The sequence below is a fragment of the Osmerus eperlanus genome, chromosome 12 (genome assembly GCF_963692335.1).
Source record: "Osmerus eperlanus chromosome 12, fOsmEpe2.1, whole genome shotgun sequence".
Taxonomy (NCBI): Eukaryota; Metazoa; Chordata; class Actinopteri; order Osmeriformes; family Osmeridae; genus Osmerus; species Osmerus eperlanus.
In genome coordinates this window covers 1,386,708-1,411,577 of record NC_085029.1, presented here as the reverse complement: position 1 = coordinate 1,411,577, position 24,870 = coordinate 1,386,708, and the positions used below count along the sequence as shown (strand labels likewise).

General features: G+C 42.4%; 1 protein-coding gene across 1 annotated transcript in view; it reads right to left on the bottom strand.

Moving 5' to 3' along the window:
• The window catches only part of ngfrb (nerve growth factor receptor b), a 73,655-nt gene that overhangs the window by 27,388 nt on the left and 21,397 nt on the right, over positions 1–24,870 (bottom strand). The window contains exon 4 of the mRNA XM_062475141.1: positions 6,311–6,539. Within this exon, the coding sequence (XP_062331125.1) occupies positions 6,311–6,539 (229 nt within the window). The remainder of the gene's footprint in view (positions 1–6,310; positions 6,540–24,870) is intronic.

Genomic DNA, 24,870 nt, shown 5'->3' with positions numbered 1-24,870 from the left:
GTAGGCTACTATGTACCGTGAGCTGAGCATGGAAAAACATGAACTAAACACACACAGCATCCTACCATTTCTCATTGACAACGACATGGACCGTGCTTTCCCCCAACCTTTCCATTCTCTATCGCATTTACTTGACAATTCCGATAAGCAGTTCTATGGCAGAGAGGACGTTCAGCCGTCTGAAAAGAGTTTCTTGCGATCAAGCATGGGAGAGGAGCGGCTGTCCAACTTAGCACTGCTGTGCATCGAGAGGACGTCGAGATTGACATTAACAAAGTAATCGCCAGATTTGCTAACGATAAGAACAGACAGATGATGATTTAAATAGGCAAGGGCATTTGTTGTGGCCTATGTTTCATGTCTGCATAGGCTATATTCTCTAACTGAAGTTAAATAATGTGTTTGTGTTTTGACCTGCGTGTAGGCTATGAGTTTGCTGGTTTTGAATATCCCAATACATGTCAGTTCGGAAAAGAAAATGATTATAGTCTAATGGAATTTGAGTTCAACTTTAGCATGCTGGCTGTAGGTGGCCTACTGCAGTGTGCGTCACGCGTGTGTTGCGGACTCGTTTTTTTTTCATGGGAGCTTGGTTCACGCGTGTAGCTCGAGCCAAATTGTTGCTGAAAGAATTGTTGTATAGGCCTATGTTTTTTTATTATAAGTTGTCACTGTTAGGATGACTAGGCTGCTGTCTTTAACTTCATTTTCGGAGGCTTATGACCTCTTCGTTGAATTTGAATATAATGTATTTGGTAAATGGACAGATCATTAAACCCATTTTATGCATGGATTTGTGTAGGCCTACAGTATACTGTGTGTGAGAGATTCTAAAGAATGCTGAATGCGAGCCAACTGGCCTACATTTTGTTCGCACATTATGGGCTATGATGACTGAACACATTTATTATAGGCTAATATGTGCTGTTCACAATAGAGGTTGCTATTGGTTACTTTTTATTGTTATACTTTATTGCACTGCAAAATATTAATAACAGGGGGCCCCCCAATCAGTTTCCGCCCCCCCCTGAGACACATCCCTTGCTCCGCCCCTGTGGCTAGTAGAACATAACATTTCATAATAATTTCAGTTAATCAAACAGCTGCAAGACCCAGTGAAATTTTAAAGGTTAGCTAGCTCTAGCAAAATAACGCTAGCATCGCTAACAACATTACTAATTCAACTTTGGTAGTGTACCGAGCTCTTTGTAAGTTCGTTTTAGATCTAATTGTATATGATCGTGTGGACAATAAGACACGGACGCGGTCTCTTTTCATAACTTGTATTTTACCACTGCTCTTCTTGACATCGCTTTTCGAACAGCCCTCACTGATTTCACAAATGCTTTCAGCACCAAGCCTACGGCAAATCCCGAGGGACAAAACAGCCTTGTCCGTTGTCACATAGAAAGGTCTGCTACAGTAGGCTATCCTCAAGATTTGCAGTTAGCTAAACCATCCACAACCGAAGTGTGTTACACCTGTCCTTATACACGATGCGGCTTATTTTCCGAAAAATACGGTAATCGGATAGACGAGAGATCGGTTCCCAATTTAGCCTAACATTGTGTTTACATCTGTGTTAGTAGGTATAATAAATAATACCTGCACTGTGTACTAGCTTGTACACTGACATTCTAAAATTATACATCCAACGGGTTTCTTATCACACAGATTAAATTTGGTCTTGTTTTGGCCAATTTCAAAACCTTTCTTTGCTATTAGTTAACAATTTTTTTGGGTGTGTAAATTCACTTTGTTTTGTAAATAAACTATGCACTGTGTTATTTCTGTAACACAGAAATGCTATTATAAGTCCCTGGTGCTTGAGCTTTTTTTCCAAAAAATATTTGGGATGTTCCAGCACTTATAGACCCAGATTATACTGTATATATTAATGAAAACAGTGACCCAAGACTCTGGACTATGGACCCCCTAAAGTAGCCTTGGCCACCCCATGTATAAAACTCTAGTTCCGCCACTGTTCAAGAAAGGCAAGTTATCTAATACCCCCCAAAAATCTGTCACAAATGTATTTGTAATGGCAATTAGCTGTATAATATTCACAAGAATGTTAATGATAGAAACATGGTTAACCACCCACCAAATTAAAAGATAGCTATCGCTAGCTCTGTATCAAGCAATATAGCTTAATTTATCTGTCTCATTGCTTGTCAGAATCTGGAGAGATTTCCAACTACCGTATTTTGTGATGAACAGTCAGATATGTTCCTCTGGTAGTTTTGTAAAGATCAACTTTTTTATTTCAGAAAGAAATGACTACAATAGTGTTTGTAGTGCGTGTGTGCCTTTGCCGTTTAGTTGGTTGGGGCGGCGGCAGGGGTGAACGTTGTTCCGGGGGTGGGGGGGCACTGGGGAGTTGACCCTCCCGATTGTCATTGTATAATTCGCACACTGGGAACAATAGCCGATAAACATACTCATTGTTAGATTTCTATTTGTAGGCAATGAAGAAGACCAAATACAATTTCAATTATTTGTCATTATTTCAGTGCCAAAAAGCATTTGGTCAGTTCTGAGTGCACGTCCACGGCGAGTAACATATAGGCCTAAGGGCTGAGAATGTTGCAAAAATAAATTACAGATTGTGACAGGAAACTGTAACATTAACCTAGGTATTCACCAGGGAATTAAAGCGCATGGAATCGCAGTCTTAAAATCCTCTCCCGGCGTATAACTAAGCAAATTAAATTTTGTTCGAAATCGGTCGACTGAACCAGGAAAGGATAACCCATGTCTGCCAACGCTATCGGGCTCAGAAAGTGGGAGGGGAGAGGTAGAAACGCGAGTTTGGCATGGAAAACCTGCTAGCGAGCAGGGCTGCGTTTCCTGAAAGCATCGTAAAGGCCGATTTATACTACTCCGTTTTCACGGACACAGGGAACGCCCTCTCCGACATGGAACTCCCTCTCCGAGCCCTCTCCGAGCCCCTCGGAGAGCTCTACGTGCACCTCCTGATTTTCCTGTCTGTCCGTCCGTCATTTTACGGATACCCCTTGGCTGTGATTGGTCCGTATTAAGAACCGCTTGCGTCAGGGGCGGTGCCGTGACCAACAAGACGAACCGAATCCTTTGACCGCCATTGCTGTAACTTTTCACAATTCATATTTCAGCTAAACAGTACATGTAAATCAGCATCTGAATTAAAATGGGACGAGAAATAAACAGTGTAGTTGCTGAAAATGTGCTTATTTTATTGATGAAACTGCAAATTTTTTAATTTGCTCCGACTTCTCGATAACCTAGGTAAATAAACACTCGACGACGACTTACAAAAAAACGTTGCGCCACCTACTCTTCTGGCGGTGAATTGTTTTCAGCACCCACAGCCCTCGGAGTACTATAAATTCAACCAATCCGTCCAACTCCGTCCATCTGTCCGTAACGGAGTCGGAGTAGTATAATTCGGCCATAAGCCTAAATTGATCGTAGAGTCCATCGTACGATGGATCTTAGTTGTACGGGCCGTTTCCCAAAACCATCGTAGCTAAAGAGGCACTTGAAAATCCTTGTAGATTAACGAGAGCTCCAGACCAGTCGTAGATCACTAAGTGCATCGTTGCACAGAGACTCAGTGGAGACACATGTAGGTCGACCATGAAAACTACATTAGACTAATGCTGAAAGTTACTTCCGCTGGAAAATAAGATTATTTTGGTTCTCTTTTTTCAGCAGTTACGCTGGAACTGGGATATTTCTTAGTGAACCATACAAGTTTAAGTGCCGAAAAAATATCAGAATCCGTTTTTTTCTCATGTAAATTTAGGTTACACAAAATAATTTGATTTGGTGGGTTTGGCGCATGCAATGAAGGTATTTAAAAAACAAATGTCAGTCTTATTCAAAGTACTATAAAATTGAAATATGGCTGTTGTAATGTGCAATAGTAACTAAAAAAGCATTAACGTAACACTTTTACAAGTACAATAACACAACAACAATTGAACATTGAAGATGTTTATTAGAATTATAGGGCTGGTAGCACGCCAAGCCCGGTGGATGAAGAGGCTGGTGGCAGAGCCGAGCCTGATGTTAGGAGATGGTGGCGCCCAGGAAATGGAAAGACTCCACAGGGTTGACTGGGAAGTCACACAGGGTGAAGGGGCTGGGAGGGAGTGAAAACTCATAAAAAATCATAAAAGCCATTGAAGATAGCCTAAGTCCTGCACCGCTGATTTGTCCCCTCTGGTTGTGGGGAATTGGATGTGGTCTAGGATGTGGCAAAGTAATGCAGTTGTGACAGCCAGCACAGATCTTGACACTGAGGCCTTGGAGAGCCCATGTCCATCTCCAATAACCTCCAGAAAACTGCCAGTGGCATAGAACCTTAACACTGCCAGTAGTTGGGTTGCAGGGGTCAGTGCAAAGGACCTCCTTGTTAGCCTCTGCATGTCTGCTTCTATGTGGTTCAGGAGCAGCATGATATCATGATGTCATCTGACATATCTTACACTCATAATGAGTATAATTGATCAACCATCAATTAAAGTAGAGTTGATTATTCATGTCAGAAACAATGATTCCATGTTGAAGACGGGGTATTCATTACTTATGTGTTTGTCATTTGTCACAATGTCATTTGTGGCCAATATGTGAGAATTATGAGATTGCAAACATGGTCTGGGAAAGCTTTTGGCCTATGCAAGATTGTAGATATAGTCAGCACTAGAAAATAAGACAGTAAATATGTTGGATTGAGATGCTTGTATTTGTACATTGAATTATTTAGGCTGCTAGCTGGGACATGCCATGTGTGATACCATTTATATGCATGGTTTTTAACATTGTAGTTCAATCAACTAGTAAATATAGGACTCATACTGTATATATATATATTTGCCTATGGAAAGTGGAGTAGCCTACCAAGAAGAGTTAAAAACCAAGGCACAAGTAATTTGAGAAATATTTTTTTTAGTGGAGTTTGTTCTCCCTGCTCCTGCTCCTCACATGGATCTATAAGGTAAACATGTAAGGATTGGACAGGCAACACTGAATATATGATACAATACACAATTCAGCCTTTACTTAATTTAAATAAACATTGTATGCTTAGGCTATAAGGTAACCTAAATTTGACACTACCTTGTTGATAGGGAAGAAGAATAGGCACAGAAATGGAGGGCCTTGTGAACTTCATCTCTTCAAACAAGAGCTTCCTCACCTCAATTTGGAGACAAGCCCACTTAATTTCCAAGACCTCCTATTGGTATTTAGCATCCTGTGTCGCTGATTGCAGGTTCCTAACACCGGTGTAAAACTCAGATGCAGCATAGTTTGCACGTTCACCTTATTGTCTTTGCCTTCATGTAGCATCATACAATGTACATTGAAAAGTACTCAAATAAGTAGCCTATAATAAATGTAAAGTTTTCTGTAGCGACAGAAAATATTTTTGGTGTCCCGTAATTCGTCAAATATTTTGGTTAATGTATACATTTTTAAGTCTTAAAGTTGCGTCAGAAGAATCACATTTCAGTACAATGGACAGCGTCTTGTTAAGTGCAACTTAAGAGACACGTACGATGGTTCTCCTTATGAGCATGTTCGGGAAACGCACGTAAGAAATAACGATGGATCGTTATTTTGATCGTAGAGAACCCTCGTAACAGCTACGATCCATCGTTATCGGGAAACGCAGCCCAGGTTAGTTTCACGAAGTAAGTTACCATGGAAACTTACCAAAAGGTTTCGTTACCTCTCTTTCTGGAACGGAAACCCCGAGGTATGCCACTTTTCAGGGTTAACCAACTCAGAGTTTTCACTAAACCCGCTACCTGGTATACCCCCCAGATCCGCCTCTGGTGTTGTCTTCTATCTTCTATCAACAATGAGAAGTGGATACAATGACATAATGCATCCTCCTTCCAACATGAAACATGTTTCATCAGAGCATATTTTACAATACTTAATTATTGTCCTAATAGTGGGGGCGTCCTGTAGCTATCTTCTTATTGCAATTTCTCGGTTTGTAAATGTCACAAAGAAAAATTTGAAGGTGCTTTATTGACTTACGTATCAATAATTATTGACTTGACTGTATTCTTTAAACTTTTAGTCCAAAATTTGAGCTCCATGGATTTTTAAGTTCATGCTAGTAAATTAATCGGATGTCTTCATAATGATCATATTTAACCGTATTTGATGAAAAATAATGCCTATAAAAAGTGTTCTTTTCTTTTTATTCAGTAGTTAATCAACATGTTGATTGCGTGAATCATTTGTTTTGCTGTTGGACAGAAAGTTACATTACACTTGCACTTATCTGTTAGTGTCCCCTCACCTTCCTCACCTCTTAAAAATAATGAAGGCCAAAAGGCCAACAACAACGGCTGCCAGGATGGAGCAGTAGATAGGAATGAGGTGTTCATTCAGACCCTGGTAGATGAACTTGGGGAAGTCCACACTGGTGGTGGGGCTCTCCGTGGTGGTGTCTGGCAGGAGATCCTCATCTGTGAAGGGGGGCATCGAGGACCCCGGAGAGAGAGAGGGCGAAATGGAGGACAAGCGAGGGTTTAGATCTGCAAGAGCAAGAGAGAAAAGAAAAGAAAGGAGGTTACTGTGTCCTGTTATGAAGAGTTGAGACATAGTCATTCCATTTTAGATCAAATGATCCATGCATTTTACAATCCTCTTCTGATATAAAATTATCCTCAGTCTAAACATTAAAAAAGTTATTTAAATTAGAGTTTGTTACGATTGTTGACAATTCAGAAGATGCAATGGGTTGTCAACAGGGTTCAACCATACACGACAGCCAGGGGCGGTTTTAAGCACGGGCAGTCCGGGCAGCCGCCCGGGGCGCCATGAAGAGAGGGGCGGCATTTTCCACATTTTATGTGTTTGGCGCCCTCTGCTGGCATAAAAAAGGTATTGCGATTGTGTTTGTGCCATTGGTTCCATGTACTTGCCCGTGGCGCCAAATGTGCTAGGACCGCCACTGACGACAGCTTGATACTTCAATCTGGCGACAGCTCCCTTACTCACTCGAGGCAGATGGAAGAGCATACTGTTCAGTCTTTGATACCCTTCCCAGTGGGAGATCTTGGGGCTTTGAGATATGTTGGTATAGATCCACAAGGATCTGAGAGGCTGCAATGTGTCAGTTCAGGGTCATAAGCCCTAGGCCTAAAAGAACAGAATGTTAAACCACCCCTCCCTAAGCCCTACTCTGAGTGCTTCACTTCTACTACTGCGTCATCATTCAACTCTCTCTTCCACAAACCCTTACTCCCTCTTCCCATCTACATAACTCGGTCATTTCCTACTCCCCTGGGGAGTCATTTACAGGGTAAGAGCTCGGGCATCCATCCACTCTCACCCACGTTACCTCGCAATTAATGCACATCAGACATTCTACTTTGTGCAAATGTAGAAACTTAAGTCTGTCATTTACTTCAGTTACTGACAATCTTCTTTGAAATGAGGCCAACATGTTATTCCTGGAAAACACACTGCTTATGCATGTATACATTTTGCCAGAACCTTAATTAATGCCTTTCTGGAAGCTATTGGACAGTCACCTCCTTTTCTCTTTCTCTCTCCCACTCTCCACTCTCTCCCTTCCCTCCTTCATAAATTTATGTTATTGCTTCCAGTAAAATAAATCAAATTTTTACTTTTTTACCTGAGACATATGCACATCCATACTTATTGTCAAGCAATTGCCAGATAAGCTGTCTGAACCCTCAGGGGACATGTAAATACTGGGGGCAGCCCACCAACAGACTTCTAAATATTCAGGTACAAGTCATCTAGACTTAGTCCACCTAGGACATTTTGTCAGAGCACCTGTAGACTTGGTGTGCTCGCATTTGAAGCCTTAGTCATCTAGTCCCTGTGTGCTCTGCTGAACAACAGAGGGCTGCATTCTGTGCAGCCGCCATCCTCTTTCATGTGGGTTTCTGTGTCCTCGTTTTCAGAGCGCAATACAGGAGGCAACCAGACAGAAGGGTGTCTCAGTTTTACTCATCAAGTACCCTGGCTGGTGTGTCTTAAAAGAGGTTTTGACAATGTAACCATCAGTATGGTTAGGCTCTGCAGCCTTTCAGTGAAAAAGGGTTGTAATTCCTCCTATTACAAGAGTCGTTTTACCTCTCTCAAGTCTAACTCATGTTACAAATAATCATTGTACACACTGTAAAAAAAAAGTTGTAAAAAAACTGGAACAATCTGGCAGCTGGGACACCAGATTAAACCCATTAAATTACAGTAATTACAGTTTTTTATTTTTTATTATTTTTATTTTCCTGTACCAAATGTACAAGATATATCTGTACTATTACATTACATGCTGTTCTTTACCAGTAAATACTACTTTAATTAATTACACTTTAATTTAAAAATACAGCATTTTCAATTTAAAAAAAAATTCAATAAAGCCAAAACAAGATATCACAATTTAAAATGTTCATTCAAAACAAGTTGTGTGCACAACATACAGCATCCTGGGGGGTATTCCAGGTAGCAGGTTTAGTGAAAACTTTGAGTTGTTTAACCCTGAAAAGAGGCTTACTCCGAGGTTTCCGTTCCAGAAAGAGAGGTAACGAAACCTTTTGGTAAGTTTCCATGGTTACTTACTCCGTGAAACTAACCTGCTCGCTAGAAGGTTTTCCATGCCAAACTCTGCGTTTTTATCTATCCCCTCCCTCTTTCTGAGCCTGATAGCGTTGGCAGACTAGGGATATCCTTTCCTGGTTCAGCCAACCGATCTCGAACAAAATTTAATTAGGCCAACATCGCTAATGTTACTCGCCGTGGACGTGCACTCAGAACTGACCAAATGCTTTTTGGCACTGAAATAAAGACAAATAATTGAAATTGTATTTGGTCTTCTTCATTGCCTACAAATAGAAATCTAACAATGAGTATGTTTATTGGCTATTGTTCCTATAATTTACATGATTCACCTGTGACCATGTACCATCCTGTAACTGGTGTTTCAGCAAATCTATTTCAACATTGTAGGGGGTCAATATTGGCCAAACAACTGAAACTAATTGGAAAGGAAGATGGGAAACTGAACAGTGTATTAACATTAACCAAATAATGCCAATACCAATGGAATTACAGTTATTCGACTCTATGGGTTAAATCAGAGCAAGAATGGTCAAAGTAAGGTTAAATAATATAATAATTTAATCATATTGCAAATGAATGAAATCAATGAAGGTTAACTCTTACCCACTCTACCATGATTATTGTAAACTAGAGATAGAAAGCAAGAGGTGAGGAAGAAGGAGTAGGACAAGCCAGAGCTGAGGAGAAGGTCTCAGGAGATCAAGAATCCACAGATGCTTCACAATTCCTTTTATACCCAAAACAACTAATAACACCACAATCTTGACCCTTACTTATCAACATGACTAGCAATGCCACAGTAAGTTACACAATGATGTGTGAGAGCCATCAAGTTGAGACTCCATCCAGTAACTCCAGATTTTACCATATGAGAGGTGGGGGCAGGTTGATAGCCTTACAAGATCAGCCTTTATTCTTCTGCCCTAAGTACACCATCTCTTGGTCAAAATAGAAATTCAGCAAATTCAACAATTAATATTGATATAGATTATTGTTTCTACAATTAACATCACCTGTTACATGCATCCTCCTGTAACTGGTGTTCCAGTAAATCTTTTTCAAGATTATCCTTTATTCTTCTACCCTAAGTAGGCCTACACCATCTCTTGGTCAGTTTTTGGCAATTCTTCATGAGGTGCAATTTGTACAACTCATTTACTTGTAACTGGGAATACATGGGATTGCATTACATTTCACAGTTCCACATGCAGAATTCACCTGCCATTAAATGAACATATCACTGTATACTGCATCCATGCTCTGTTCAACAGGATCAGAATGTGCAAATCGTTTTTTATATTCATTATTCTCATAATGTCAGTGTAACTGACAATTCCACACAAGCCTGTAAATAAAAGTACATGGGGAGAGAACTACCAGTAGCTACCATAAATAATTCTCTGCATCCATTTTCTGCGGCAGCAGTCAATGTCTCTTCGTCATCTTAATCATCATCGTAATCATCCTTTGATGAAAATATTAAGCAAATTACCAGAACTGCATTTTTCCATCTAGGTAATATAGTCAATATAGCCAAAATACAAAAATTCCTGTATTTTGTAGCAATTCAATGAGGGGATCCCTCATTGAATTGCTCCTCCCAAGGTTTCTTCAATTTTTTCTCCTGCAGTGGGTTTTTCTGGGAGTTTTTCCTTGTCTTCCTTGAGGGTTTAGGTTGGTTGAGGGGCAGTTCTATGGGCGTATGTGAACCCCTCGACATGCTTGCGTGTAAAAAGGGCTATACAAATACATTTTGATTTGATTTGAAAAGCATTCTGTTGGGGGAAACTGCTATTACAAGTTGAAATAGGCACCAATTGATATTTACTTTGTATCATGTCGATATATGATTAAAACCAAGGTGACTTCGAGGCTACAATCACAAGCGTATAGCTTAAGCAAAATATGTCTTACCTGTTTGTAGTATGTTTTTATATTTAATATAACATTGAACATGCTATTTTATTAAGTCTCCCACTTTTTCTTCTGTAATATTAACGGTATGGACTGGCTATTACATCAAATGTATGCATTGACTAGGCAGTTTGTCTCCCACGCCAATTGTATACGCTGCTACAGCCGTGTTGCTTTTTTTCCGTAATATGTGCTCAGATTGAACACGAAATAAAACTTATATCTGAAGTGTGGTGAAGTAGGACAAGGTTTTTTGTTGCTGGGTGCCATGGTTGATCCCAGTATCGGAGCTCCATTGATGTTGGCTTTTAATAGTTCTCATGCGCGCGCTTAACTCAGAGTTGACGTACTCCGAGTTGAGTTAACAAATTCAAATCAGCTTTTCTGGAACCGAGTTTTCAGAGTTTCCAATTTTAGAGTAACTCAACTCAGAGTTCAGGGTTAGGCTCAGAGTTTGTTAAACCTGCTACCTGGAATACCCCCCAGATGCTGTAATCAGTATCCAGATATTTACAACTGTAGTGACGGCTAGCTGTACGAATTGGAGAGGAACTTTGCTCGCTGCATTTGTCTTATTAGACAGGTTAGATCACCATCTAACTGGACAACATTCACACTCAGGGTGAACACTTAATTTATCCAAACTACAGACCATCACTTTACACATACCAAAACAGAACGAAAACAACAACAAAACTCCAAACAATGCTTATCTGACTCAGCTTAAACCTTTAACTTTGTAGATTTTTAGCTCGCCACAAGGCTTTCTGGGTAACAGGAGCGTTGCCGCTCCACAACTATCTGATAAACTTTCCTTCGTCCTACTCTGGAGTCTTTACATTTATTCATTTAGCAGACGCTTTTATCCAACGCGACTTCCAAGAGAGAGCTTTACTAAAAGTGCATTGGTCAATGATCATAAACAACGAGATAGACCCAAAAAGGCTTTTGCAGGCTTTTGTAGTCTTTGATATTGACTGGTGCATGCTGTGATTGCATGACGTCAACTACCAGAGCTCAGTTCACAATTGAAGGTTCCTATGTCGAAACCCCAAATTTTATTAAGAAGTTATTTGTCCGTGGGATGAAAGTAAATATCTGCAAAATAACTGTTAAAATAGCTAGTTTTGATTAAGTGAAATTATGTGTTTTAACAGAACATGTTGGTGAAAATGTTATTAATATTTGTTAAAAAAAACAGACATTTTAGTGTATTTTTAAGTAACAATATTTTTCTGTAATTTTAATGTTAATATATAAATTTACATTTTGCCATTGTCTTTCTATCTGTATTTCCTGTCATTCAGAAATACAGAAAAAAACACGTAAAATTTACAGGAAAAGTACTGTAATTTAATAGTTTTAAATAGTTTTTTAGTGGTGGTCCGTTATCGGCGTTAACGCGCGTTGACGCGCTGCGACTCTTATCGGCGATAACATTTTTTATAATAAAGATAAAAAAAGTTAATCTATTCTCAAACTTGGGTTGGGAGCTGGGTCTATACTACGCAAGCTATGATGACTTTCACCTTGATATTTTAGCACGGATGTATACCTAGCCGAATTGCACTGTAGGGGGCGAGAACGAGTCTTCGAACCTGTGTGTATGCCTTGTGTATGAAATTATCACATCAAACGTGACGTGCTAACATGGATGCAGCTATGAAGCCGCCTGGTTTGCTTCAGGGAAAATGTATTTTTAAGAAGCTTCCCAATGGAAACCTAGACAAGACTAAGGTTGTTTGCACCTTGTGCTATGCGTAATTAGTTTACTGTAGGAGTTCTTCCAGTCTCAAATACCACCTAAACGCAAAGCATCCCTTAGCTAATGCGGAATATGCCGGGCCAAGCACTGATGTAGCGCAGGGAAGAGTCGTCGTCAAACTACGATGTTTGAGTGCAACCGAGGCAAGCCCGTCAGCACAGCTCTGTCAGCCAAGCTAACTAATCTAATAAGGAGTTAATTACATTTACATTTAGTAATTTAGCAGACGCTCTTATCCAGAGCGACTTACAGTAAGTACAGGGACATTCCCCCCGAGGCAAGTAGGGTGAAGTGCCTTGCCCAAGGACACAACGTCATTTGACACGGCCGGGAATCGAACTAGCAACCTTCAGATTACTAGCCCGATTCCCTAACCGCTCAGCCACCTGACTCCAGTTAATAAACACAAGTACATCTTATTGAACATAATTTATTTTCATCACCAATTATCATAGTAGAACAGCTTTCTCAAGCAGTTTGTGATGCATTTTGGAAACAGGAGATGAGCTCCTGGTCTAATGCGCCACCTGGCTTGAGAAACCCGTTCTCAAAGACTTACTTTTAGTCATTATTTGGGTAGCACACATATTCTGAATGCCTTCGGCGGCATTCAAATGAGCCATTTTAATCTAGATTAACGCCAAGATTACAGTGAGATTAATCTAGATTCAAAAAAATTATCTATGCCCACCACTATTTTTTTACAGTGTACTTTGTGTGGCGCTATTCTATCTATCTAGACACAGAGACACTTTACTTAAGCAAATACCATGAAAAGGAAAGGAGATGGATGAAAGGCCAGGATAGAAGTTGCACAAACTAGTAACAGGATAGAACACATCAGATAGAATAGCGCCACACAAAGTACACTGTAAAAAAATAGTGGTGGGCATAGATTAATTTTTTGAATCTAGATTAATCTCACTGTAATCTTGGCGTTAATCTAGGCCTTTCATCCATCTCCTTTCCTTTTCATGGTATTTGCTTAAGTAAAGTGTCTCTGTGTCTCAGGACCACACAGCAGAGCACTGCTTAGATGCAAGTGACTGGCCCCATGTCTTTCAACCACTGAGCTGCAAATATAGTCTTCTGTTAGCCTAGCAGCCTAACATTAGTTTTTCGACATGTAATGCTACCATATTCCCCCATTCCTCTATGTGGCCTTTCCTTCTCTCTTTTGACCCCTCCCCATTTCTCTCCAGCGCATCAACCCCCCCTCCCCCTCCCCACATCCACACACACACAACCCCCACCCCATTAGAAAGGATACCAGACACCATACAATGACATAGCCCTCCTTTGTGAGACACAGATGCTCCTCCTGTCTCAACCCTCTCTAACTCTTGGAACAATCAGCCAAGCTCAGCTCCTCTCCACATGAGAGAATAATTCACTACTATTGGTTTGTACTGCCTCTAAGATCCCCCTTACTGTACCCTTAACTGGAGGATCTTTCCATCCATGTGATTGGATCTTTCCATTATTATGACTCATTTAGACATTTCAACACAGCACCTTTTGTATATTGTACATTTATGGCACAAAAAGTATTTGTTCATTTGACTACAGTTATATTCCATTATGCAGGTGTAATCATTTGTGTCACTGAATGCATGGAAAAGCTGACGTTTTCTTGATTATAGGCTTTCAATTCAGCTTGGAGAGCCACCTCAAAAACACCAATAAGCTCAAATCTGGAAAATGACCAAGGAAGTAGAAAACGGAAGACAGCTATAGTGGCTGACCCAACTCTTTTCTCACTATGGCCCAAAGTCATAAGCACCAGACTGTAGGCATTGATGTATCCCGGCCCACCATCCACAGAAGACCAGCAGACCTCAGAGGAAACCCAGTACAAAGAAACCTATTAGGAAACCTGAAGAACATTAAGGTCAGGTTACAGTTTGCTATAAAAACATAAAGAGCCTGCAGATATGTGTAACAAAGTATTATGATATATGTAATCTGTCTGGGTATGGGTCACAGATTTCAGGCAGTCATTGCATGTAACGGATATGCAACCAAGTATACATGATATAACATCATATTTTACTGTCCAAGGATTTCTGGTGCTCACTTTACATATGCAATCCTAGGGAATAGTAGTGAATGCTGTGTGTATATGTGTATGTGTGTGTTTGAGAGTTCCTTCAGACTCAAGACTCCTACAGTACCATTCAGCTTTCCAAATGCCTTCACACCTTGACTTTAACGGTGTTTGTAAGACATCATCCACTAAGATTGTTCTATATTATTTAGTATTACAATAAAACAGTAGATCATACGTTTCTCATGATTGTATATTTTCTATGATTTTCTCCCTGCTTCTTATTTCCATTATCTACAATATATTTCTCTTTTCCCTTTCCTACTGTCTGTTATGCAGTATTTCCATTTACACAGGCATGTTTACACATGTTTACACATGCCTGTGTATGCATGAGTGTATGACCATGTCAGGGAGTTGGGTTGCTTGTGTGTGAGAGAGATTATGTGTGTACAAAGGCACATGTTGTGCTGCAGTTGAAATGTTATTGTCGCACTTTGCCTGTTAAAATATAGACTGTTCCTTGGCTTTATCCAGAGAAATACTGTTAGAACTATACACTTCTGATCCTTAATTCTGCTGCACTTTCTACATGCACTATTTGAATGGCGCTTGGATGAAAGTGTATGCTAAATTAATAAAATGTGTGTGTTTGTGTGCGCTCTGCAGCAGAATGTGATCAGCACTCGTAGAGGTCACCCAGCGAAACCTGAGAGTGTAAGAGAGTAACTCCATCGCTTTTATCGACCAGTACACTCTTCTAAGCATCTGCTCAATCTGTCTCTGAGTCTCTCTCTCGGTTCCTGCACCACCCGTCTCTCTCTCTGTTCCTGCACCACCCGTCTCTCTCTCTGTTCCTGCACCACCCGTCTCTCTCTCTCTTTGTTCCTGCACCACCCGTCTCTCTCTCTGTTCCTGCACCACCCATCTCTCTCTCTCTTTGTTCCTGCACCACCCGTCTCTCTCTCTGTTCCTGCACCACCCGTCTCTCTCTCTGTTCCTGCACCACCCGTCTCTCTCTCTCTGTGTTACTGCACCACTTGTCTCTAAGTATCTCTCTCTGTTCCTGCACCACCCATCTCTCTCTCTGTTCCTGCACCACCCGTCTCTCTCTCTGTTACTGCACCACCCGTCTCTCTCTGTGTTACTGCACCAGCAGGTGTCTCTCTCTCTCTGTTCCTGCACCACCCGTCTCTCTCTCTCTGTGTTACTGCACCACTTGTCTCTAAGTATCTCTCTCTGTTCCTGCACCACCCATCTCTCTCTCTGTTCCTGCACCACCCGTCTCTCTCTCTGTGTTACTGCACCACCCGTCTCTCTCTGTGTTACTGCACCAACAGGTGTCTCTCTCTCTCTGTTCCTGCACCACCCGTCTCTCTCTCTCTGTGTTACTGCACCACTTGTCTCTAAGTATCTCTCTCTGTTCCTGCACCACCCATCTCTCTCTCTGTTACTGCACCACCTGTCTCTCTCTCCCTGTTCCTGCACCACCTGTCTCTCTCTCTCTGTTCCTGCACCACCTGTCTCTCTCTCCCTCTGTTCCTGCACCACCCATCTCTCTCTCTCTGTGTTACTGCACCACCTGTCTCTAAGTATCTTTTCTGTTCCTACACCACCTGTCTCTCTCTCTGTTCCTGCACCACCCGTCTCTCTCTCTCTGTTCCTGCACCACCCGTCTCTCTCTCTATCTCTCTGTGTTCCTGCATCACCTGTCTCTCTCTCTCTGTATTCTTACAGCACCTCTCTTTCCCTCGCTCTCTGTTCCTGCACCACCTGTCTCTCTCTCTCTGTTACTGCACTACCTGTGTCTAATTCTCTCTCTGTTACTGCACTACCTGTCTCTTCTTTGCTACACCCCATATCAATTTCACTGTACTTTTGTTTTGTTAATCTTTGTCTCATTATACTGTATTATTCTAATTCTGAATGACATGACTAAAGACCACACAGAACACCAACTCTGCACATTAAATGGGAAGTTTTTTTTATTTACTTCATTTAATTTCCCTGTATGCAAGTGCTATGAGTTATGGGTGTGTTCAAATATGCCCTTGCATGCTAACAGGAAGGAATAGGAATGAGTGAAATGCTCTTATTATTTGTGAATGCCAAGCCAATGAATCTATTTTGCAAATGTGAGAAAACACAATTACCAATGCAATGAAGTCTCATTCATTTATATAAACTTGGGTATGAAGCAGGGCAAGTACACTGACAGTGTCACAAACCTATAGGAATTTTTGGGAATGGTTATATCCAAATTCTAAAATTGAGTCATCGCAGCAAGGAAACCATTCATTGTTTCTAGTTAGGAATTTGAGACATTAACTGCCTTCATCAGTATAAGGCTCACATTGTACTGAAGAGGTTAACAGGTCATAATCTGGCCATGGAGCTTTAGTGAAAAGAAATGAAACCAAAGTTGGTAAAAGAATGTAGTAGCCACCAGCCATGGTTTTAGACATTATGATGACACACATAAAACATTCAATGAAAAACTATTGGTCAGAGTTTGGGCACAGCTTTTGATTTGATAATTTTATTATGAAAAAAATGGAATGTAGATGTAGGGAATATTTTCCTTGTCGCTTAAAAAAAAATTCTAATGGAATCTAATGTCTCCCTTCCTCTCCCTCTGCACTCCTGCTTTCCACCCTGCCTGCTTTATTCCACAGAAATACCATGCATCCTTGAAATACCCCTCTACTTCCACTCCCAACCTTCCATTAACCTTTGACCCTGTTAAGTGACCTACATCAGGGTTGAAAACCTACAGCACTTTCTTTATCTATGGTAAGACTCTGCAAGACTAACCAGGGACAAACAACTTCAGGTACGTAACCAAGCCTCAGCTAAATGAGAAGCTAACTGTAGAACAATGACACCACATTTAAAGAGGGTACAATGGTTACGTCTGTCACCTCAGTAGCAACTTAAATAAGGTGCAAGGACACAAAATAAAATACAGCTAAAATTAACAGTCAGCAGAGTATCCCTCAAAAAAAACTAAGCTATTACAAAAACTCAGTAAGGAAAGAACTTAAACAACCTCAGAATGTCATAGATATTTTTCTGGAATGCCAGAAAAATCTGCTCAGACTGCATTCCTTGGAGGATGAGACACCAAAGACCTCATCTAACTGGCCTGGAGGGAAGGACGCACAAACCACTTGTGTTTGGAGTCAGCAACCTGTGTTTATTTCCAAACAAGATCCCTTGAAGTTTTTCTTCAAGTTCTCTGGAACATTGTGTGTTTATAAGGCAGATGGAGGAAGTTAGTTTAAAAAATATATTTAAATTACATACAGACGTTTAGTAATACTACTAACCTGATGTCAATAATTCTATCAAAACCAAATGGTTTTCCAGTTTTTCCTTAGTAACCGTTATCGCCTACGAGATCAACACTGAGGGCCTCATGTACGTACATTCGCAAACGTAGCGTTATTAGCACCATGGCCAACCCGTAGATTGCGCACACTGTGATACTTCAGTTTCCGTCGTATTTACGAAACCTGTAGGTCATCGGGTAATCAGCGCCTTTCTCCGCCAACAATACCGTACATTGCGAGCATTTAAACGCGCAATTGAATGGGCCTCCTTCTCTCTTTTTATCATGGATCAGCCACCAAAGTCAAAACAGCGATGACTGTTTAAATGATCCTGATGCCAATATTTGTAATGTAGCGAAGAGTTTAACAACTTCTGGAATGGAATGTGAACACTGAGTCGGAGATTTCGATGTAATCTTTGATTTCTTCCAGTAACTGTAATATTGTATGGATGCTTAATCTGTAACACGTAATAATTTCATGTTCACTCAACTCAAAAAGTGTGATCCTTGTGGCAAAAATCCTTTGGCCTATGTCTTCATCTTGCTAGGGTTACGGCTGCCATTTCACCAGAAGGGCATGTGCGCATCCTGGCTTATGCCTTTTTTTAACAGGAGGAGAATTTTCACCGCAAAATAGAGGTGCGCTTTCACAGGCGGTTTTTGTACATACCGCGGAATACATAATTAGGCGCACTTAACGCATCCCCTCCCATCTCTTTATGGGAAACTCCCACTTTCCCCTTCACCCTCCCGTGAATGCATATGCATGACACGTAAAAGCTCACAGTCAGTCTGCGCTTTTACCTCAGTGCGGCATGTTTGTACATACCTCGCCATGCTTTTACGCGCAAATTGCGAAACAAATACGCCTGAAGTGGGCGCAAAAGCGTTAGTACATGAGGCTCTGAGGGCCTCATTTATCAAGCCGTTTGTGCCGGTTTCCAGGCGTTAATTGTTCACAAAGACTGACTTAACGATGCGGGGTATTTACAAACAGGCCGCACTTGGGTAAAATCGCAGATTGCCTGCCACATGAGCGAGAACAGGCAAGTTGCGCTTTCAATATGCGTTTGTGGGAGGGTCATGGGGAAAGTGGGAGTTCCACCCAAAAAGGTGGGAGGATACGCTCAATTATCAATTATATATTCTGCAGTATTTACAAAGACTGCCAGTAAGAGTGCGCCTCTATTCTGCGGGGGAAATTTTCTGCGTCTTAAAAGCAGGTCTTAACCAGGAGCGCATTTTCCTGTGTGTACAAATGTACGTACCTTATTCAATGGCAGGCCAATTATTTTCCGAGGGTGTGGATGTTCTTCGTGTTCGTATGCTTCATGTTTTGGTTACAATGTTTTTGGGGCTATCTCGTTTTTTATGATCATTGACCTATGCACTTTTGTAAAGCTCTCTCTTGGAAGTCGCTTAAGCGTCTGCTAAATGAATACATGTAAATGTAATTGTTCTGCCCTGTAATATGTTCAGGTTTGCTGTTACTTCATGCACATCACTACATTTAAGCTTGCGCTTTCTTTTTCCCGTAGGAAGATCCATGATAGAAATATGCGAGCCCATTGTTATTTTAGAGGCGCGCAAATTACGCTTGAGGGCGGAGTATGCGCTGATTGCCTGATGGGTGTCAGGTCTGATAAATACTACGCAAAATGAGGAAGCATAGCGGGCGCTATTACCAAACTCGCAAAAACAGACGCAGCTTAAACTGCGCCATTGTTAGTAAATGAGGCCCTGAGTGTTTTAACCACATTATCAACAAGTAGGTAGATGGTCAGTGGTCGACCATTTAACCACAGATGAAGTGGTCCCAGGTTGAAATCCCCTTCTGTCCATCCCAAAAATAAATATGGGGAAAAAAAGAAGCCAACATGCTGCAATTGCAATTGTGTTGCATTGAACCAAGCCCTTCCAATGCAATGATCATATTAAGTGGTTAACATCTGTAGTCCCATGGAAGATAATATAACCTTAATTTAAAGTGTTGCCAACTTGTCTTGTTATTATTCAAGTATAATTGAGGTTAGGGTATAACTGCACAGATGTACCCCAAAAACTGTTTAATTTCACTAAGATCAAAAGTGGAAAGCTTCTGTTGAGGACTGATTTTACACTCATCATATGATATTTTTACCGACATTACACTCCTAAAGCAACACCAATGTTTTGTCAGCATCAAAATAATGTTTATTATCTGAGACAAATACTATAACAAAGTAAACAAAGGGGACAAGAGTTGAGTAGTCGCCTTTCTTAAATATTAACCATCAAGCATCCTCAGTTTGAGGAACTTATGTAGTGTATTAAGTGTAAATTGCAATGCTTTGACCAAGTCAACACAAACGTAGTTCAGTACAATAGTAGCATTGACGTAATGTGTAGAAATGTCTAACTCTGATTCTTTGTCTCTGTTGAAGTTATCTGTAGGTCCCTCAAATAGTCCAACTGCCCCATGAGCTGAAGACCCCGACACCAAAAGGGGATCTTAGGAGAGCACAAAAGATTCATTTTTAGTCCTGCAAACTGTCAGCACCATCAAGATAAGAACTGACCGCCTACAGCCCAGCAAACGGCTATTCAACAGACTCCCTTTATCGTTACCTCACAAAAGCGTTGATTTAATCGGGGTAGCATAGAACTTGGAATGTGTGGTGACATGGATCATGGGGAATTCATGTAATGCCCACAGGGTGGAATGACAGAAAAGTATCTCCCTGGCTTTGACCTTCCTACAGTCTTCAGGAGACAGAGAGAGGGTGGTCTTTGTATGGGATGAGCATGAGACATTTACATCTATCAGACAATAACAACCATAGTGTCAAGAGATATGATACAATGATAGGGTGCCATATGGTTTGAATTGCGGTGTTGAAGTAGGCATGATAGCTCAATTTGAGATAGTTTCATGGATGTTTCTTCCTTTATGCTCACACAGATACTGATCAGCAGACGATCACATTAAAGATCCTGTAAAGTCAATTCAATGATTTGCTTCTCAGTACATTATGTGAAATGAGTTCCTGAAAGCATGTGCAAAGCTCTAAAACCTTGTCGCACCGAAATGTGTAGTTAGACCGTAGAACAGTTTCTCTTCCGTTTTCAGATCAGGTTTTAATGGGCGGGGCCAAAAAGTTACCCATCTACGTCATTTCGACCCATCTACGTCAGATCACTGACTGCTGTACTGTTATTGTAGCCTACATCAGCTAGCTAGCTAGCTTCAGGATGTCTCCCTCCACCCGCAACTGCATCTTCCCTGCAAAAACTTCAGCTGCGCTGCAACACTATTTAATTTCCCTATTGATGAGGAAAGGAAAAATAGGTGGATTGATTTTGTGAAGAGCCACGCTGATGGAAAGCTTCGGATAAACGCCAACAGCCGCCTCTGCAGTGGATAAGAGAGTCTGCTAAATGCAGTGACCATTTCACGGCGGATAGTTTTAACATGGACCAGAGACAGACGGGGTTCGCGGACACACGGCTTCTCTTGCAGCGCGGAGCCGTACCAAGCATTGCCCTCCCGGCCGTTCCTCCTCCGGTCGCACATAGACAATCCACCGCCGCCAGCAGTTCATCACTCTGTTCTGTGTGCTTGTTATAATTATACTAGATAACTTTTCCAGAGGTATCTCTGCTATGAGTTAGTGCAAACCGCTAAATTGATATTAGGCTACTCGGTGTAGAATGATGGTATTTTGGTGAAATGGTAGCTAATGTGTTATGCCTGGGACACACTGCCTGCGATCGGCTGCGACGCGCCTGTAAGCGTGGCCTTTTTTCTTTCGGCGCCCATGTTATCAAATGGGACTGACCACACTGGTTGCGAAGCGCCGCGATCGCCTGCGATCGGCAGCGACCGTTTCGGCAGCTGGTCGAATTTTATCGCGAGATGCTTGCGAAATCGGCTGCAGGATGATGAAATACACCATATTAGTTGATATATTTTAATAAAAAAACATGTTATTACGATTTTACTCCATTAATTGTAGACTACGGTGAACATTTGTAAAGTTGTAGACTTTATAATTACACAATGTTGGTAACGAACGACCTTTACATGTGGTTAGGATCAGGACTACAACTCCTGTGGATTTATTTCCCACTTTTCTGCTTCCAGCGGCAGAATTAGTTGGAATTATAGTCAAAGCCGCCCTCGGCTTTGTCCTAGCAGCGAAGCACCGTAGGAGAGGCAAGCGAGCCGGTGCTCTGGTGTGACTCCGTCGGCGTGGGGCACGCACAGCGTTACCGGGGATATTTCTCTCCAACTTGCGTTCACTGAGCAACAAACTGGATGAACTTCAGCTACTGGTGTGGAAAAACAGAGACTTTCATTCATCTTCCGTTTTGTGCTTTACAGAGACATGGCTGAGTGAACTGATCCCAGACTCTGCGCTACAGCTAGCAGGTTTCAAACTGCTGAGAGCGGATCGTGACCCTGTGCTCTCTGGCAAAACGAAAGGCGGTGGTATTTGTTTTTACATTAACAGTGGCTGGTGTGAAGATGTGACAGTGATTCTGCAGCACTGTTCTCCTGATCTGGAATCATTTTTTATTAACTGTAGATCTTTTTACTCGCCACGAGAGTTTGCATCATTCATTCTGGTCGGCGTCTACATGCCTCCGCAGGCTAGCGTCAACGAGGCTCAACGTGTGCTCGCCAGCCAAATACTGAGTGTGGAGCATGAAAATCCGGATTCCTTGGTTATTGTGCTAGGCGACTTTAACAAAGGCAATCTCACTCAAGAACTCCCAAAATATAGACAATTCATCAAATGCCCTACCAGAGAAGGAAACACCTTGCATCACTGCTACTCTACAATTAGCAAAGCATACCATGCGGTCCCCCGAGCAGCACTGGGTCACTCTGACCACGCCATGGTCCACCTGATTCCTGCATACAGGCAGAAGCTAAAGCGCTGTAAGCCTGCTGTGAGGACATCAAAACAGTGGACCAGTGAAGCTATGGAGGATCTGCGGGCGTGCTTGGACTGCACTGACTGGGACATGTTCACGACTGCTACCAATAGTCTGGATGAGCTCACAGAGGCTGTGACATCATACATCAGCTTCTGTGAGGACTGCTGTATACCAACACGCACCAGGGTAAGCTACAATAACGACAAACCCTGGTTTACAGCTAAACTCAGAAGGTTGAGGTCAGAGAAAGAGGCCGCGTTTAGGAGTGGGGACAAAGACAGTTTCAAGGAGTCGAAGAACAGGTTTAGCAAGGCGGTGAGGGAGGCTAAACGACTGTACTCAGAGAGACTAAAACACCAATTCTCTGCAAACGACTCTGCTTCTGTCTGGAGAGGGCTTAGGCAGATTACCAACTACAAGCCCAGAGCCCCCCACTCCACTAATGACTCCCGCCTGGCCAACGACCTGAATGAGTTCTACTGCAGATTTGAAAGACAATTGGACAGTCCTGAACTACCCCTTCCCACCCAGGAGGCCTCCCACCTCCCCCCCTCTACAGTGACGACTCTCTCCATTCAGGAGGGTGAAGTTAACAGACTTTTCAAGAGGCAGAATCCCCGCAAAGCAGCTGGGCCGGACTCTGTCTCTTCAGCCACCCTCAAGCACTGCGCTGACCAGCTGTCTCCGGTGTTTACCTACATCTTTAACACCTCCCTTGAGACATGCCATGTGCCAGCCTGTCTCAAGTCCTCCACCATCATCCCTGTGCCCAAAAAGCCAAGGCCAACAGGACATAATGACTACAGACCCGTCGCCCTGACCTCTGTGGTAATGAAGTCTTTCGAGCGCCTGGTGCTGGCACACCTTAAATCCATCACTGACCCTCTACTGGACCCCCTGCAGTTTGCCTACAGAGCCAACAGGTCTGTGGACGATGCAGTTAACATGGCCCTCCACTTCACCCTACAGCACCTGGACTCCCCAGCATCCTATGCCAGGATCCTGTTTATGGACTTCAGCTCTGCCTTCAATACCATCATCCCCGCCCTGCTTCAGGACAAGCTCTCCCAGCTGAACGTGCCTGATTCCACCTGCAGGTGGATCACAGACTTCCTGTCTGACAGGAAGCAGTGCGTTAAGCTGGGAACACAAGTCTCTGACTCCCGGTCCATCAGCACCGGATCACCTCAGGGCTGCGTCCTTTTTCCTCTGCTCTTCTCCCTGTACACCAACAGTTGCACCTCCAGTCATCCGTCCGTCAAACTCCTGAAGTTTGCGGACGACACCACCCTTATTGGGCTCATCTCTGGTGGAGACGAGTCTGATTATAGGTGGGAAGCGGCCAACCTGGTGACCTGGTGCAGCCAGAACAACTTAGAGCTCAATGCTCTTAAGACAGTGGAGATGGTTGTGGACTTCAGGAGGAACACAGCCCCACTCACCCCCAGTCAACACTGTGGAGTCCTTCCGCTTCCTAGGCACTATCCTCTCCCAGGACCTCAAGTGGGAACTGAACATCAGCTTCATACTTCCTTCGGCAGCTGAAGAAGTTCAACCTGCCAAAGACAATGATGGTGCACTTCTACTCAGCCATCATTGAGTCCATCCTCACCTCCTCCATCACCGTCTGGTACGCTGCTGCCACTGCCAAGGACAAGAGCAGACTGCAGCATATCATCCGCACTGCTGAGAAGGTGATTGGCTGCAATCTGCCTACCCTCGAGGACCTGCACACCTCGAGGACCCTGAGGCGAGCGATGAAGATTGTGGCCGACTCCTCCCACCCTGGACACTCCCTGTTTCAGTCACTCCCCTCCGGCAGAAGGCTGCGGTCCATCAGGACCAATACCTCACACCACAAAAACAGTTTCTTCCCTTCCGCTGTTGGCCTCTTCAACAAGGCCAAGGGACCACACTGACTCTAATGACTTCTTGCTTAAAACACACTGCTTTTTGCACTGCATTACAAAATGGTATCTTGTAGAAAAACAAGGAAGACAAGGAAAAACTCCCAAAAAACTCTCAACAGGAGAAAAAAAATTGAAGAAACCTTGGGAGGAGCAATTCAGAGAGGGATCCCCTCCTCCAGAGACGGTTGGTGGGAGAGAGGAGCAGAACACAGGCTAAACATAGTCATACAGTGTCGATGGGTTTTTAAAACACCAAAATCCATTATTCAACTTTATAGATGTAGGACAGGACCGGGAGACTCGCGACCAGGTCCAGCGTTGGCTGACCAACGACCAGGCAGGTGCTGACAACTCAAACCCCCCACACCACAAGGGATGT